The 17,742-nt window shown below is 40.0% G+C and overlaps 1 protein-coding gene across 13 annotated transcripts in view; it reads right to left on the reverse strand.

The window, feature by feature from the left end:
- Nucleotides 1–3,753: 3,753 nt before the first annotated feature.
- The window catches only part of OTOA (otoancorin), a 37,084-nt gene continuing 23,095 nt past the window's right edge, over nt 3,754–17,742 (reverse strand). For 10 of the 13 annotated variants that reach the window (XM_083800301.1, XM_083800298.1, XM_083800305.1 and 7 more), the window contains 9 exons: nt 17,172–17,301; nt 13,444–13,631; nt 10,082–10,237; nt 9,314–9,456; nt 8,780–8,916; nt 8,099–8,196; nt 5,964–6,218; nt 4,781–5,883; nt 3,754–4,204 (listed from right to left, as the gene is read on the reverse strand). In XM_083800301.1, the coding sequence (XP_083656427.1) occupies nt 5,788–5,883; nt 5,964–6,218; nt 8,099–8,196; nt 8,780–8,916; nt 9,314–9,456; nt 10,082–10,237; nt 13,444–13,631; nt 17,172–17,301 (1,203 nt within the window). In that variant the 3' untranslated portion in view covers nt 3,754–4,204; nt 4,781–5,787. The remainder of the gene's footprint in view (nt 4,205–4,780; nt 5,884–5,963; nt 6,219–8,098; nt 8,197–8,779; nt 8,917–9,313; nt 9,457–10,081; nt 10,238–13,443; nt 13,632–17,171; nt 17,302–17,742) is intronic. The other 3 variants (XM_083800307.1, XM_083800308.1, XM_083800306.1) reach the window with 3 other exon arrangements.

A 17,742-nucleotide genomic window follows, 5' to 3' on the forward strand; every position in this document is an offset into this window, starting at 1 on the left:
TGCTAATTCTGACAAAAATATTTTATGGTACAAAACTGCTACAGGTCCTGGTACCAGACAAGGGCAGGTGGAGTGTATGAGCTAGTCTTCTAATTTCTCTGTTTAGGAACTGAATAGATAGGATGAAAAGATAGTAAACATTTTACCAAAATATATGAAAATATATACCTGGATGATACATTGATTTGTTTGACAGGTTTGTCTTTTATCTGCACATTTTAAAGCACGCTGTAAAACGAAATACAAAATACTATTTCTGAGGAATAATTTTAGATGTTCTAGGGTATTGATAAGAGAAATTTAACTTACATTAGGAGTTTGCATTTATTCTTTGCAGACCTGTCTTTTCTATCCAGTTTCCTTCCTGCCTTATCAGGTAGGGAAGCCAGAGCCTGTCCGCAACAGCAGTGGAGTAAGCAGTCCACAGGGTTGTGCCACATCATTTGATAGAGGAGAGAATATCTTACTAATCAAGACTGTAAGAGTAAAATAAGGATCTTAGCCCTTCTGAGATGGTAGGCTCATGTATCGACAGCTCGTTTTTTAAAAAAATAAACATTATCAAAATGTTATCAAAAACATTATCAAAATGTTATCAAAAACATTATCATTGAGATAAAGATATCACATTGTTTACAGTTGCATATTAGCCTACAATATCAGTTTTTTGTGTTTTTTTTTTTTTTTTTTTTAGGGGGAGAAAAGGGAAGAGATTATTTGATTTCTACTTTTCTCTAAGGATGACAGCCTATCACAAGGGAACACAGTACTGCAATTTAACAAGTTACTGTTCCTCAACTGATCTTCCATAACTGCCATACACTGAAGCAGAATGAAGCATCTACAACCACCACAACACAGTAAGAGCCAGAACACCAGCATGTGAGCTATGGTCAGTGCTATGGGATTATCTACTCACATGACTCATTCCAGGCAACTGTTCGATTCCTTGCTTATTTGTGAGTAGCAAAATAAGTGAGTTAGTAGGATCTCCCCCCTAACCCTAGATAGGTTCGGCTGGCACACCTGGAAGGAGTGGCTCACAACTGCTGCAGCATGGGTGGACAGAATGGGACTTCTAACAAAGCCCCAGTTGAGCAGGATGGGACTTGCAATCTGTGGTGATGATCCTAAGACAGGCACAGCAGTCAAGTGATAAACTAAATCTGCCATAATGCAGCGTGTAATTGCCCCTTGAGTATTTGAGCATATTATACAGAAGCATAAATGGTGTTTTAACTTTAATTTTAAAGAAGGATGACTTTTTTTTTTAAGGTGGTCTCTTTAGAGCCTCACACTGATAGGTATTGGTTAGTCCTGATGTGACAGATTGAGATCACTGGGAGTCAAGCATTCCATGTACTGCACAAAAACAACAGCCATAATGCCAGCTTTAGAGGGACATCTTTCAGACACTGTGGATATGTAGTCATTTCCTTATCTCCAGGGATTTAAAGATACCAGAAATGTGGGATTTCCCCAGTACCAGGTGGTAGGGATAATTTTTCCACCAGTGACCCCAAACGAGTAGCCCTTTTTTCTTTTCTAAACACGATTCTGGACACAAAGGTGACAGGCACTGAAATAATAAGCCAACAGAGTATTTCTTTCTGTCTGACCCTTAACAATCCTACATCCCATCAAATGAATTAAATGAAATACCTCCTCTGACATCCCGCTGGACATGGCCACTTGTCACATGGTTCACAACACTCGGAGGAGCTTGGCCTACACCAGAGTTATGTCAGACTGTCAACAGTCAGACGTATATCCTGCAGGATCTACAGCAGCGCCTAGCAACCATCAGAGTAGGCACAAGTGGAGAGGAGAGCTGCGATACTCAGAGTATGCAGAAAATTAGCGTCGTGGCATATTCAGCAGCAGATTTCTGCATTAGAGTCTGATTTTTTTATGCTATTCTCAAATACGAGTGTTAAAACTAAAAGGGTACGGGGAAAATTAATCTTGGTTTAAACAAATGTTACCCACATCTAAAACAAGCAGCAACATTTCTTTAAGGATCAAAGAAAACTTTATACAGCATTTCTCTGTCAAAAGTCTTGGCAGTGTGAAAAAAGAGGGAGTGTGAGACATCTTTCCCACGAACACATGCCAGCAAATGCGATCATGGGTATTTTGTATATAATATACAGCAGCACTGGTGACAGGCGCTTGTGGCTAGCAGTATCATATGGCATGGATGCCTGCAGTAAGCAGTTCTGTGGTTTATAGGAGTAAAAAGGAAAGTTTACGTGTTTCAGTTTCTTCTTAGCAATGGAAGCATGCCAGATTGTGAATGGACAGCAGATTACTTACATGGACAGCAGACTACATGCTGTGTGCACTACTGCTCTCTGACTCTCTTCTCCCCATCCATTCTCCTCACAGACATTCATTTTCAAGAGTTTTGAGGAAGGCATCTCATGAATCGCAGTTTTTGCAGAATGAACCGTTATATCAGATATCTTTGTAAGAGGTGCACTAGAAAGAGTAAAATAGCATTTCTGCAATACTCACCATCCAAGATGCTCACATCATCACACAAACCAAAAAGGGCTTGTCCTCTCACCATGAAGCAAGTATGAGACATTAAGTACGTGCTCTGCATTTACGTTTCTATGCTACTCTTGTAAGAAATAGATGTCTTCGACCAAATGTAAATGCAATGCCAAAGATATTAACATAATTATTAATTTAATAAAATAAATAAATAATCAAGGAGTTCAGCTATTTAAGAGCACTTGTGCTTGAAAGGAATCACAGCACAGATGGCACAAAACAAAGAGCTCACTCCTGCTCCAATTAAAAGCTGAACTCTGACTCACATAATTGCAGACAGAATCACTACCAGGTACATTGACAGAAGATCATTTTCAGCTCATATGGATTTTTGAAGTGCTTGATATAGCTAAGTCACATATCTGACTTACACAGCTGAACTGGAAACACCGACTCTCTTCTTGACTATGAAAATACTCTCCTGCATCTTCATTGAAATACACACAGAATTCAGGTCAAGTTATTTCTAGAAATGAAACAACCTTTTAGTACTTTCACATCTAAATGAGGCATGACTTTTTAAGATGAGAAAACAGATAAATCTTTATAATGTATTGGATCCATTGAAGCATTTTTGCCTTTTGGTGGGTGTTTGCATGTATTTACTGGGATTGATCATACAAATTTATTTCTATTTAAGTAAATGCTGCAATCTACTGTTTATATGCAGAAAAGGAAACGCACTGGGAACAAGCTAGAATTTTATCACTGGCACTACAGGAAAGGGTGCAAGGCAATTTGCAACAATAGTAGTTCTTTGCTCATAAAATACAGCATAGTAGTACTTGTAACATCACATCGTATTTGCTAGGGTTAAAGATAGGCAAAGACAGTTCAGAGAGGAACAGATTGCTAAAGAGCAAGAGGGAACAGGAGGGGGTGAAAAATGGCCATGCTCTTACTGCTTTCTTTGCCAATAACAGAGCCCTGAAAATCAGGCTGGCTCCTGCTGCTGCAGGAATTACAGACTATCTGGGAATGGGGTGGGAGCTGTTATTCCCAGCAGCAACAGCAAACACTCGCTCTTCCCCAGCAGCACCAGAAGCTGGGAGCCTCTTCCCTCCAGCCCCGATCCTATCCCTTCCCCACCCGTAGGAAAATTTTAAATCTGTTTTCAGTACTAAGAAGCTAGGTCTGATGTTTGCCACAAAGAAATACAAATAAAAGTTTGAAAGGTATTTCACACAGGACCACTTCTTAGCTGAGCAGGATTTAAACCAGCATCCCAGAGATGAAATTATTTTATTGCAACAGCAGTAACTTTCAACATGGTTTCTACTATGTCACACAGAAAGACAGCCTCTGTTCTGAGGAATGATTCAAGGTATAAAAAGAAAACCCAACAGATGGATAAAATAGTGTGACCAAATTAGTCAACATAAAAAGGACTGCATAAGTTTTTTTCTCATGACGCACATAAGGCATTTCCAGTTTTGAAATGTGTTCTGAAGCACTTGGAGGGAACTCCTGTGTTACTCATTAATGGTAAAGCAAGGAAAAGGGGATACTTCACATCACAATGATGGATGAAGGTGTTGCTTTTAAGAAATTAATCAGGTTGTACTCGGGCATTTGAGAACCTCTTCATTCTACTATTTGTGCTGAGCTGCAGCTCTTCAGCATCTCCTTTGTAAGCTCCAGGACACTGAAAATCAAAAAGCAAAGAAAAAAATGAAATCTTTTGACATACCTTGGTTTGCAGTCTTTAAATGCTCTGGTGTTACACTCAGCGTTTGTTTGCTTAACTAGCATTTACAACATAAGCCCACCAGTGCCCTTGTTAAATTTTATTCTGTCAAAATTGTAGTATCCCCTCAACAGTTAATGGCAACATTCATTTAGCTGGAGGTTATCACAGCAGTTGTGGAATAAAATCTTATCAATGGACTGGAACAAACAAAATACAGCTTAATACCAACAACACGCTCAAAATAAAATGCACTAATGGATTGGTGTTGCATGGAGTTTTAAATATACGTTTGTTAAGGCTGGCCTTACAGTAAAGATGAGATAAAATGTTTTCCCCTTGATTAGGGTCAAAGATAGTCTAAGAGAGGTACATAAAATACATAAAAGTTATTCAAAAATTGTTATCTCTGTATTCAAAGCAGGAAGTGGATCTCTCAGACCTTCACACTGTTGTGTAACTGCTAAGCCACCACCATTGCAGATGAACTGTGTCTCTATTATAAAGATACTTCCAACTGAAAATAAAACTTACCACTAGCTTAACAATGATAGATTCAGGAAAGCACACACAGCATGAACACAGCACACAACCAGATGCTGAAGCCACTCAAACAGGGAGCACCTGAAAAACAAAGCTTTATGCCTTAGTGTTGCGACACAGTTCAGACTAGTGCAGTCTTACCTAAGCCAGAGGAGCAGCAAAATCCAACATTTCAATCCTCCCAGTTAGATTCAGCAGCTCTAAAGATGATACAATTCAGAATGGTCAACCTCAGTTTAACATACACAGCTCTGAAAAGAAGCATTCCATAGGGGTAGTATATGACAAGTATACTGGGAATAACGAATGAGGAGCTTAAGAACTCAGGTGATCTTTACCCAGGAAACTCCTCCTTTTAGCACATCTACAGGGGAAACATGTCATGTGCATGAGAGATCTGGGCTGAGAGCACAATTCAGCTGCTTCCAGGAAGACCTGCTCTAATTCCTGCAAGGGCGTCAGAGTAATTTAGCCACCTTTACTGCTATTTTAGCACCTCAGCATCCTTGTCTTTTCTTCGCAGCTTCTCTCTCACTGGTGGCAGTGGAAAGAACAATGTTTGCTGTCTGACAGCGATAATTTCTCAAAACTGGCTTGACTGTGTAAAATATCACTAAATGTAAAATGTCCATTAATACACTTGCCAACATAACTTGCCCAGTATAAATTACAATATGGAGAAGTAATAAGTTAAACTGCTGAAGCCTAGGTACTAATAGGCATTCATTCCAAATAGGATGAGAACAGAAGAAAAAACTGCTCCAGGGGCCCAAGGTAAAGTCTGGGTAAAGGTGCTAATCCACCCCAGTGTTACCTCCTTTCCCACTTGCAGCTCTGCAAACCAGGTTCTGCTGCAGATAAAGGCTGTGATCTGAAGGTCCAGAGATGGAGGGACCTGCTCTAAATTATTTAGGCAAAGAATACGGGAACAAAGAAGGGAAAGATCACTGCTTCGGACTACATTCTATACAAGCTAGTGCTTAGCACAATGTGATGCGCTAGCCAGCTGACTTATCTTCCTCCATTATCTCTTGCTGTGGGTAAATCCAATACCATCCTTGCTGCTCCTCTTGGTCAGGTGCATGATTGGAAGCCTGAGTTAAAAAGTTGATTAGAAAATTCACTCTAGTCTACTCTCAGAAGACATGAATGATCCTGGTGGGTGCTGAGATACCTGTCCCAGTTGTGCACCAGTGTCCTCCCTTCTAAGCAGGAGAGGGGAGTGGCTGCACTCACCACCTGGAGCTGGGGTCTGCCCCACTGGGGGTGCACAAGCTGTGGTGGGTGCCTCTGGGGTGCTTGTCCTGGCTCCATCCAGCGCCAGCTGAAGGCTCTGGAGCTGTGATACAGTCAGATGCTTACGTTGAGATCCTGTAACCATGGCAGCATTTTCAGGGCCCAGGTTTGCTATTTGTTCTGGGGACAATGCCTGGGAGGAAAAAAAGGCAGAAAGTCATTTAAGCTACTGACAGGCTAGTGGCTCCAACACTGGTAAGGAATCACTGTTTTGCCTTTGGAATGAGGGGAAACAGCCTTCAACATTGTGTTTCTACAGAATAGCTCAACAGAGCTTAGAAAAACCTTTTTGTTCATTTACTTCACTGGCTACTTGTCCATCTTACACCCTCGTCTTTGCTGCTTGGGTCTGAAAGCTTGAGAGGCTTTCTGTGCCAACACTATATTGGACACTGCTTCAATATGTAACTGGAGTTTAATTTTCCAGGCACTTTTCTGATTTGCTCAAAGACTGATGACGCTGTGCATCCTCCTGTGTTTTCATTTGTTTCCTCTTACATCTGCTCCCAAGCAAACTCTCTCGAACCTATGTTCGACCTTTGATTTGAGTTATCAGTAGAGCAGTGAGATAAAAAAGTAATATGCTTCAATCTCATCATTCATTTTCCTCTTTTAGACTGCAAATCTTCCAACTTTGGTCATATTAAAACTTGTGTTTAAAAAGGAACACGGAAATCATAATTTTACAGTATTTGTATCACACAGAAATTAACCAGTCTGTAAAGCCTACATGTATTGGTCATGCTGGATGGCTTGGATTCCAGCTAACAATCTGCAGTCACAAGAATTGCAGCCCTCCTGTACAACGTGCTGTCTGTGCTGCAACAGTTCTGCATCCTAGTTCTACTTTATCTTTGTAAGGGACTATATTCCCCTTCCAAGTAGGTCAGACAATGGAATAAACCCTTCCCAGTTTTTCATTATCTAGCAAATGGTGTACTCTTTTAAAACTAGTAAGCTCAAATAAATGCCTGTCAGTCCAGAAATGTTAAGATAAGCCACTTTAAAACTAAATTAAGGTCCATAATACAATGTAATTTTTCATAAATCAAAAGCTGAATAATATATGCAGCCCTATACAAGATCTGTGTAAACACAAATTCTGCTTTGAATCTTTCAAATGCAGAAAACTGGTCTGGGAAGGTTTCCTGTTATTTGTTAAGCACATTTTGTAGTATCATTACTATTCTTACTAACAAAAATGTATGTTATTTGAAAGAAATTCTACAAGATGATGTAGACCCTCAGCTCTGCCTATTTTCCAGAGAGATAGTTTGACTAAGGACATCTCAAGCTTATCTAAACTGTTGGTGGTACTGTGCAGAACAGTGTTCAAGGAGTTTTTCTCATTTATGGAACCTGACACAGTTAACTATCTGTTTAGCTCATCTGTCCATAAGTATATTGCTTGCCCAGGCATCTGACAGAGACCAGCCTAGGCAGAATATTAATCTTGTCACTAAGTCAAATAACGTCTGGGGCAATGATCTCAAGATCCATGTTCTAATTTCTGGTCCACATTCAGAACAGGTTTAATTAGATGTAATTCCTTTCTGATCTGTATCTGCTTATACAATCTGTTTCTCAGAGCCAACTCTGGAGAATGGTGCCAGATTTTAAGATAATAAAAAGGCTCTTAGGTAGTCAAGCAGAGAAATGTGTAACTGTGATAGCATCTCTGCAAATGTTAATAAACAGAAGAAAGCTCAGATCTGAATACAGTGTCAGAAGAAAGAGTCCTTTCTGTGCTTTCTGACCCTAGATCTTTTCTTTTCCCTTGGGACACATTTGAGGGAAAAAAAAAAAGCTTAACATATTTTATGTTCATCACAAATACAGATGATATAGTTGAAAGTTAATGTTTCAGATCTTTGACTGTCTCTCACTTAACTGACCACAGAAAAATTCTTGCTGAAACCCCAAGCCAAACCATAAATCAGTGTGTTGCAGTTCATTCATAAGAGAGTAAAAATTATATACATTTGGTTTCTTCTTCATTAATAAAGCTCTTACTTGGAAAATTTCACCAGGTATGTGTCTTATTGCTATTGGCTGGAAATATGGCATCAGGTTTTTATCAAAAGCTTTCAATTCATCCTCATTCAAACCACCTGCAAAGGTAATACATTTTTTATTAGACTGACTTTTAAGCTAACAAGTTTTAAGCTCTTGCACAAAATATCTAATAAATGTATTTCTTCAATGTTTCATAAAAAAATACCAGTTCTTTTTTTTGTTTTCTCTTTCATTATATTCAAATATTAGAAATAATCTGACCTTAGCTATCGGTATGGAACCTACACTACCCAAGGGACCACTAAATACCTCTTTTGCTTCTAAGAGAGACAGTTGAGGGGAGATGTGTTTAAAACTATAAAATCTATAAAAATACAAGCAGTGTTATTCAGGAATGCTTCTTGACAGCTTCTTCTGATACAAGAAGTCTTAGGGAGCATTAAGTGAAATTATTGGAAAGCTTTAAAAAAAAGTGCAATGGGAGGCACCTTATGGAAACTACCACGGCTTTTCCTTAGCACTAAAGAAATTGCTGAACATCCATCCCTGCAGATGACTCCTCCCTGGAAGAAATATATTTTGCCAGTCTAAAAAAACGCATCACTACATGAACCTGTCTCCTACTGCTCAGTAATACTGCTTCACAACTATTACCATCTGCAGTCTGAAGTTTGTTACCTGCTATAGTACCAATCTCCTGTAACACAGAGCCATTCCAGCTAGTTGCAGGTCCAAACACAGACTCTGCCATCTTCTTAAACTGCCTCAGAACAGGGGTGCTACACAGCAACAGGCCAATTCTTGCAACAGCAGCACTGCAAAAGGCAACAAGGTTAATATGACATACTGCAATCACATGCAATATTAAAAGTGCTTGGAATATACTTAGTCTGCAGTAGCAAGACTGTAAACCTCTTTTTCAGTTAAAAATATATGTACAAATGCTGCATACAAAAGTTTAATGCTTTGAGCAAAAGCCCAAGTTTCTCAGTGCAATATTTGAATGGTGAGATATAAATGGCAGAGAAAATCTAAAATGGACTATATTTAAAACAGCTACTGTATGCTTTCCATAATATCTATTGCCTTTCTTAAAGCACCTTAAGTGCAAACTAAAAGAGGCCTTTAGGCTCTGGAAATCTCAAAGGAAAACAAACTGCATTTTGTCAACAGAAATACTAATACATATTTCATAAGTATCGAATGTAGTACCTGAATTCAACACTCCTTATGGACATGATTTCTGTGGAGTTCAGAGCACAGAGAATAGCTCCTAATCCAACTAAATCAAAGCTTTTTAATGCACTCATTGTCTGGCCAGAGTCTTCTAGAAAACTGTGCAAAATAGATCTTGCCTGCAAAAATAATAAGATATTAGGCATGAACAGAGTGAACTTAATTGAAGGTTTTGTTACTAGAAGCTCAAAGTCTTACTGGAAGCTATGGAGTGTTACAATGGAGCCTCCCCAACATATTTAAATGGAGTTTTGCATGGTCGTCAGGACAGGCACTGGCACCACCTCCATGAGGCATCTAAGCAGAGCATGGTTACATGGCCACTTCCGAAATGAAAGCAAGTTAAAAGAATTCAGTGTGTCTTCTGCTGAGTCACGAGGGACCACTTCACCAGAAGAAATGTGCATTGAAATGCCTAACAGAACTGCCCAATTCAATTAAATTGTTAGACAGAAATGCAAATTACTCAAGGGAATCAACATGAAATTTTTAGGTTTTCTAATATCAGGTTGTCCTGCCTTATTTAAGTGTCACATATAGATGGTGACCTGTGTTTAGGACTAAGATTCAGATGTGAATGGGATGTAGGTGCCAAAATGTCTTTGCCAGCCCTCATTTGCAGGGGTCAAGGCTGAAGACAACCAGCAGAGAGTGGTGGGGGTGGCTGTATCAGTTTCCTAGGCAATTCTAGGACTTGAGCCTCAAAATGCATGAATCCAGTAGTAAATTCAATAATGTACTTACTTGGGTATGAGTCCATTCTGTTTGCTGACTCAGAACAGAAATGGTGTCGATCAGATGTAAATCCAGCTCTTCAATTTCATCTTCAGTGAATGCCAGAGCAATGCGCCCCAGAGAAACAATATGGTAACTCTTCCAGGCTGACAGCGACCCCCAAACCTTTAGAACAGATTCATTAATGTACAGCATCTGTTAGATCATTGTGAGTCTTCCTGTATGTAAACCATTTCCCAAAACTTTGGTTTTAAAAGTCCCAATACCTGATGTAGGCTTCTTTGCACACAAAATGCAGAGACCGGATATTGTGAAGGTTTTCAAGATTCTGCATTAACAATGGTTAGTTTATCTAAAATATCAATACCAATGTATTTAAAACTGGAAGCAGTAGAACTCGGTTTATCTGTGATATAGTTACAGTGACTGAGAAGCTGTTACAGACCAGCCCCAAGGAAATTTTGATTACAGGAAAAGATCTATCTGGATAAGGAATAACGAAAGGGCATCAAGAGCTGGATTTGCAGAGCCTGGAACTGTCAATATTTAGCTGATAGTCGATGGGCAGTATTTCTCAGGATGTGGCCAACTGCCTTTGCAAAAAAAAAAAAAGTATGCTAGGTTCTGGCTGAAGGGAGTAACTTGAACAAGACAGGTATAAGGAAAAAAAAAGTTCCCTTTAAAGGTCTCAGATACTTCAGCAACGTTGCAATGTTAGTTGGTACAGGGAAGTTTTCTAGTATGATTGTGCCGCTAAGTTCATCTAGAGAAATAAATGTAAAAAGCCAGTCCTGGGCTAAGCTAACCATTCCATGGAAATACTTTTTCTATTTTCAGGATTGCCACGATCTAGCTTTTGTTCAAAAAGCTTGAAGGGTGAATGCTAGTGAGGACTCACTGAAGAAATCTCTCTGTACTTGCCTACTAAATAGTGTTTGCACCTTCAGATACATGTGGTGCTGTACAACCCACAAATGGCCAGACCTCTGGAATAAAATAATTCTCACCCAGAGTTGCTGACTATGTGCTGTTCATACCAATATGCACATCTGAGACAGAGCAGCCCCAAGGCTGCTGAGGTGTTTCTTCTCAACTATGACACTTGGGTTAAAGATTTGCTTAAGAGAGGCTTTTGCTGGACCTGTACCTCCTGACTGAGTTTCCACTGGATCTTTTATGCTGGTTTTACAGTATCATAAAGAAACAGAACAGGGGCCTAAGCCTGGGAAATTTCAGTCTTTCCAAAGAAAAGAGACAGTAAAAAGCATTATCCTGATTTTAAAGCTCCTAATTCTCTAGCTTAAGAGGTACACGAAACACATACAGTTAAAAATGTTGTGTGTCTGTTTCCTGATCTAGGTCATAAAATACGGGTTTGAGCTGTTTCATAAATAGCATCATCTGACAGCGCTGCATGAAATCTCAGCCATAATGGTATAAATAACACAACACATTAAAACTGAACCACTCCTTTGTCCTCATTCACCTAGAGAATGCAAATCCATACATCTGTTACTATCACAGAGCCTGGAGACCTTCCACTTACAAGTGAGCTAAGCTGCTTACTTTCATTAAGACCCAATCTGATAACTATTTTTTTTGAACTAGTTTGGGACCACGAGTAGTATGTTGTTTATTTTGGAGTAAATAAATCAATTTAGGAGAAATTAAAGCTGGCTTAATCAAACATTTAATCAAAGATGCCCTTTAGTTAATAATATAACAGCATCTTATACATATAATGTCGAAGAGCTGCAGTTGTTTTGCCTGTACTATCCGATTTCTCATGCTCGGCGTTCAGTGTATATAGAAAGTCTGTCCTTGTCCAGCAGCAGTCTGTCTTACCACAGAGACCCAATATACAAAATTCAGTGCACTACAGATCTGTGTATCTTTCAGTATCTTTGCATTGAACATAGCTGGGCTTGGAGTATATTAACCTTGTAGACAATTTCTCTAGAGCAGATACCACTTCGTAAGCACACCATTATATTGCACTGCTGTAAAACACTTCAGTTTCCACCATCTCAGATAATAAACTAACATTCATCTCCTCGTTTTTTTTTTCCCTTTTTCCTACCCACATATCTCTGTGTTGACAGAGGAAGGCTGTCTTGGGACGGAAGCATTTGACACGGGGGGGCTGTTGTCCTACCCCAGCACGGCAGCAGAAACACAACTGCAGTCACTGTCAGCTTTCAGAAATCTGACCAGTGCTCTCTCCCTTCGAGCACCTGTAGTTCAGGAGTTTTAAAAGCTGAGCTGCACTTCTGAAAACTGCACTTTCGGCCTTATTTACCCAAAGGTCATGGTCAGATCCACTGCTCTGACTGCAACTCGTGATTACAAAGATACTGCCCAGGCCCACCTTGACCCTTGTCCCAGCCCTCAGATCTCCAAGCATCTGCACTGGTCCTACTGGCAGTCAACTGGACTTGTAGATGCTTCCTACCCTTGTTCTGTCAGAGTGAACCATACAAACAACTTTTTAAGGGTTGGATCATTTTGGTAGAATAGGATTCAGAAGTAGCTAGCCATGAAGAGATGGAGACAGAGAGCAGACAGCCTCCATCAAATGCTGGTGACATGCTGCTGAAGACAGCCTGGGCTCGGTAACCTCTTCACCTCTGGGTCTTCTGCAGCCAAAACAAATGGTTTCACTATACCCTAAGGCTTTTTCTGGCTGAATCAAAAGTCTGTTTGTGACAATACCAGGAAGCAGTACGAGGAGATCACCCCCAGGAGGGTGAATCACCAGTGCCAGGGATGGGGTGACGTGTGGCTTTCAGGAGCCCACAGCTGGACAAGGGGACACTGATGAGCACCCAGGCACCCTGCTGATGGTGGCCCCAGACACAGGGCACAGCACTGGCATCACACAACCATGTCCTGCGCTCTGGCGAACACCATGGGCACAGGCATCAGGCCTGTGCCCAGGGTAGAGACCTGTTACTTACCCAGCTAAATATCCTCTTGGTCCATCTGGTTTTATGCCACCATAAACTACATTTAACATAGATGTAAACACTAACACTCTAAGCTGAATTCTCAGCAGGCCAACCAAATTCCCATAGGACAGCTTGCTGGTTTTTCATTTATAAAAGAAAAGCAAGAAGCAAGCAACCAAAAAGCGATGGGAAAGCAAAAGCACTCAAGTTTTTCAGCAGCCAATAGCTCAGAACAACTTGCCTGTTGACTCTAAAGCAAGACAATAGCTTTCTATCACCATCTCACATTATTTTTCCAATAAGCAATAGATATTCCTGCAGCAATAGTGACATTGCCATAACACAGTTATTTTAGAGCTGCATAGTTCAATAACAGCAAGTCAAATTATGGATTTAATTTTCTTTCACAGACAGTATAGTTACCTGCTTGGCTTTTTCCTTCAACACCATAAGCTGTGAGCTGTTAAAACCAGAGACAGTCCCAAGACGTTCCACGTTTTTGTCAAAAGTCCTTGCATCCATGCATTTCAGTTCCTGAACTGACCAATAGACATTTGCTTCTGCTAATTTAATAATTTCATCTGAAGAAGGGGCTCTGGTTCCAAGGCAATCTGGAAAAAAAAAGTGAAATACCAAGAGTTTTCCTCAAGGAGACTGCAAAAAGGAAATTTACCAATAGGAAAATTTAAGAGGCTGACAGACTGTGAATTAACTGCAGCCAATGTGATATTGATTAACTAATTATCTTACAATGAAATTATTTCTTTAAATATTTACATCATTGATGTAGTGGATACAAAAGCAGAATTTGCCTAATTAGCGAGAAATCAGGTACATTTTTTGTCGTCCAAAGGCAGTGCATGCTGGAAAAGAAAAGAGGAGTAGCTGTATTTCAGAACAGTTACATTATAGAATGCCGGGGAAAAAAAAAAAACACTAACATCTGAATGCGCACAGTGCTAAGAGCAACCAAGATGTTCCAAGTTTTTTCAAGTCCAGTTCTGTAAAGGAAGCAAAACCCAGGCAAGGGCTTAGCCTGCGGTCAAAGCAGTGCTCACTGGGGGCTACGCTGCAGTAGGAACGCAGATCTCTGGAATAGCTTCAGTGGAAGCCTCCTTCCATGGCTAAGGCTGCTCACCCCTGCTCTCCCAGAAAAGCTGCAGCTGAATGAACTTCATGTTTAAACAGCACATATATGAACCCAGCTCAGTAAGAAAGTAACAACCACAAGGGGCCCCTTCATGCTAAAGTACTGTGACAGAGATGTATGGCTTGTAAGACTTGCCTGACATTTAAACAAGGTGAAGACAGAAACTGGATGTGTCAGAGGAGCACGGTGCTTGTTCTCCGTATCAAGCAGATTGTTAAAATGTCAAGAATGAGAGAGAGTGGCTCACTTAGAGCGCAACTGTTTGGACAGACAACCTGCATTTAAAAATCTGATTTATGGGCAGGTTCTGGATCCATGCATGATCAAATGAGATATTTTCCAGTGTGAGAATTAACAAAACCTGATCTTTGCTGGTGTAATCTACATCTAATATTGATGGAAAGCAGAAACTGGAATCCTAATGTGCTCACTTACTTCTCTTTCTCCTGTCACTAATTTAGGAAAACCTTATCAAATAATGACCTAAACCAAACAATCTCTACATGTCTTTAGATACGGCCATTACCAGTAAAAATCAAGAGTTTCACAGATGCTCTGTCTGAGCTAAGCTCCCACACATAAATAAAGTGAGGATGTACAAAGTAGATTTGTACTTTGAAAGGAGGCAGAGGAGGGATTTATTTGCATCAAAGGAAGCTGCAGTAGTGGGTAGAACACTGAAAAGATTGAATCTGTTGAGCAAAAGAAAATGTTGTTCAGCTTGCAGTGTACCAGCTGATGTTCTGCTCTCCCTGTATGCGCTCTCCTGTGAAGCTGCATTGTTTCACTTTCCCATGCTGCAAAAAGGTCAGCTTTTCTCATGTAAATACTGGCATCCAGACACAATGCAGTTCCCTTCCCCAAGTCGTGAAAACCTATTATTTTTTGTTCATGGAAAAAAACATTGATTTTATTATTTGCAACATACCAGATACATTGGCACTATTACAGAGGGAAATACTAATTAGACTCCTGGCTTTACTTCCTGTATCTGATGCTATTTCATTCTTCCTTCTACTAAATAATCATATTTAGTTTGATGAACATATTATATAGGTAATATATTATAACATCTCAGTGCTGTGAGGTAAGCAACTTGAATTCTTTTTCCACCACTGCCGCTCCATTCTGGTAGCATCTTGGACAGATGATTCCTCATATGCTCCAACTTGCCTTAAGCAAATGAGTTTTGCCCTCATATGCTCCTATCTGCCTTAAGCATCACCTGTGCTTTTTCCTTGGCGTAGGCATAGATGTAAGAACTGTCACTGTAATTATTAGTTTTGTTACTATTCGCTCACAACCAGACAGTAGGAAATGTTAATTATCAGGTTGGTAGCATGGAGAACCATCCATGTCATTCTAGAGCCACTTTCCTAGTAGTTAATTTTCTAGTGATTTAGAAGTCAGAAATCTTCAATCCTTACTGAAACTACTGTGTGAGCTCTGAGGAGTTGATAAGATTATGTTTGGTAACAGAACTTCAATACCACACATGGACTGTAGAATTTCTTGGACTAGAACAAACAATCCCTCCATTGCTCATCTTCCAGTCTTGCCCCCAGCTACGCCAGCACACCCTGAGTGAAGAGTGAGCAGCCTTGGAACCCTGTTATCCTTTGATAAAGATCATTAGTTCCACCGGCAAGTTCATATTGGTCTTGCAGTGCAAGTATGAGACAGCTCTGCAACTGCACTGGACATAAGTTTGATTAGAGGAGCCTTTGGGATTTGTGTGTTGTGATCCAGAGTTCTAAAAAATCGTCTGTGAGGACAAAAATGTGCTGAAACATCTGATGCTGAACCTTTAATCCTGTGGCCCATGCCTACACATTTCTTAATTAATTTCTTAACAGTTAATGATCTGGTGGTTTATTTGTTCAGGGAAGAGTGAATTTGATCCATTCAGCTTGACTCTGCTACTCTACCAGCTTGATCCTGCTTTTTTAGAGCATGAAAAATGTGTAATGACTTCTCTGCTCAACAGAGGTCATGGTTTTGTTCAGGCAATGCAAAATACAGCTCTGCAGAACACTTTCTATCTGCCTCTGTATATGAATACAACATTGTAAAGGACACCACAGTCATCATTCAGAATTGCTATTATACAAGTGGGAGGATTTCCACGCAGGCACAGGGCTAGGTGGGAGCTTGGACGTGCATTCTGTTGGACAGAACCGATGGGGAGGTTTTCGAAGGCATAAAGGTAGACAGTACCAACCTCCCTGAAACTGTTGGCCTCTAAATTCTAAGCAGTGCATTCAAAAGCCTCCCCTACAGCATTGTCATTCTCCACAGCACAGAACAGCATGGCCTAAAAATTCTGCCTAGGTGAATTTAAGATAAGAGAAGGAATTGTTGTAATAGAATATAGAGTATGCATTTTCTACAAAGAAAATGATCCATTTGTCACTAGCGATTCTAGTAGACTGATTGCTAATTAAAATATATTTTAGATTATAATAAGCTTTGCCCATTTGTACAGACAAAACACGGTGCCACCACCGATGTCATATTTCAGAACAGCTGAGTCAACACACGATCATGTCTGGCAAAGGACTAACTATGTGTAAGCTTTTGGCACAATAGTAACTTGTCACCTCCACTGCTTCTTAATTCAAGGAAGCTTAATTTTGTTACAAAGGAAGCCAAAAAAAAAGCCAAAATAAACAGGAAACCGTAATACAAGTCATTAATCTTTTCCTTTGTGCACTCACAGCCATGCCAGGAGATGTTAACCATGCAATCATGTACTGAGATCAAGTTTTTCAGCAATTGGTCAGTGCATCAGACGGCCACAGGCAACAGAGTAAAGACTCATTGTTTTAGCTAGAAGATTGATCCTTGGTAAGTTACTTAATGCTGTAATTTTTACTGGCCTGCTCTTGGAATGCATTTAATGACTAAGTCAAAACGAAAAGTCAGTTTAAACTGCACCAGCAGAGCCCCAAATGCAAATTGGGCACTTTAACACCACACAGATACCAGGTGAAACACTCACCTGGTCTGACGAGAGGTGGTTCAATGTTGGCAGTGGCATTGGAGACGGATTCAAATACAGTTGATAGAAGCTCTTTGGCTGAAGAAATTGGCCTTACTGTCTTTGTTATTTGCAAAATGATATCCTGGAACTTTAAAAGGAAAGCAAAACAATGAGTAAGACATCTTTCCCCCTTTTAAAACAAATTGTTTTGGAGAGACACCCCTGCAGACCTCAGCAAAGTAGGGGTTAGTAACAGCTCAGCCTCCTTCCGAGTTGTGCAGATGTTTCACAAGAGAAAGAGAATAAACCAACTGCTTCTGAAAGGTTAGTGGTAGATCTTTAAGGAAAAGCAGTATTAGAAACAAAACAAATTCAGAGCAATTCTTCCTCTTGTATGTCCTCTCAGCTTCTGGCAACATCTGAGACTGCCTCCAGACCTTATTGTAGCAACGAGCTCCTCTGTTACATGATATACAGTATGGAAAATATTTTGTTTCAAATTTGTCAGATAAATATAAGAATTGAGGATATAGACCCAATTAAATTATGAGGAATATTTTTTACCTGTTCACCTTTTTTTCAGGCTTTT

This window comes from Anser anser (assembly GCF_964211835.1).
Source record: "Anser anser genome assembly, chromosome: 15".
NCBI classification, from domain to species: Eukaryota; Metazoa; Chordata; class Aves; order Anseriformes; family Anatidae; genus Anser; species Anser anser.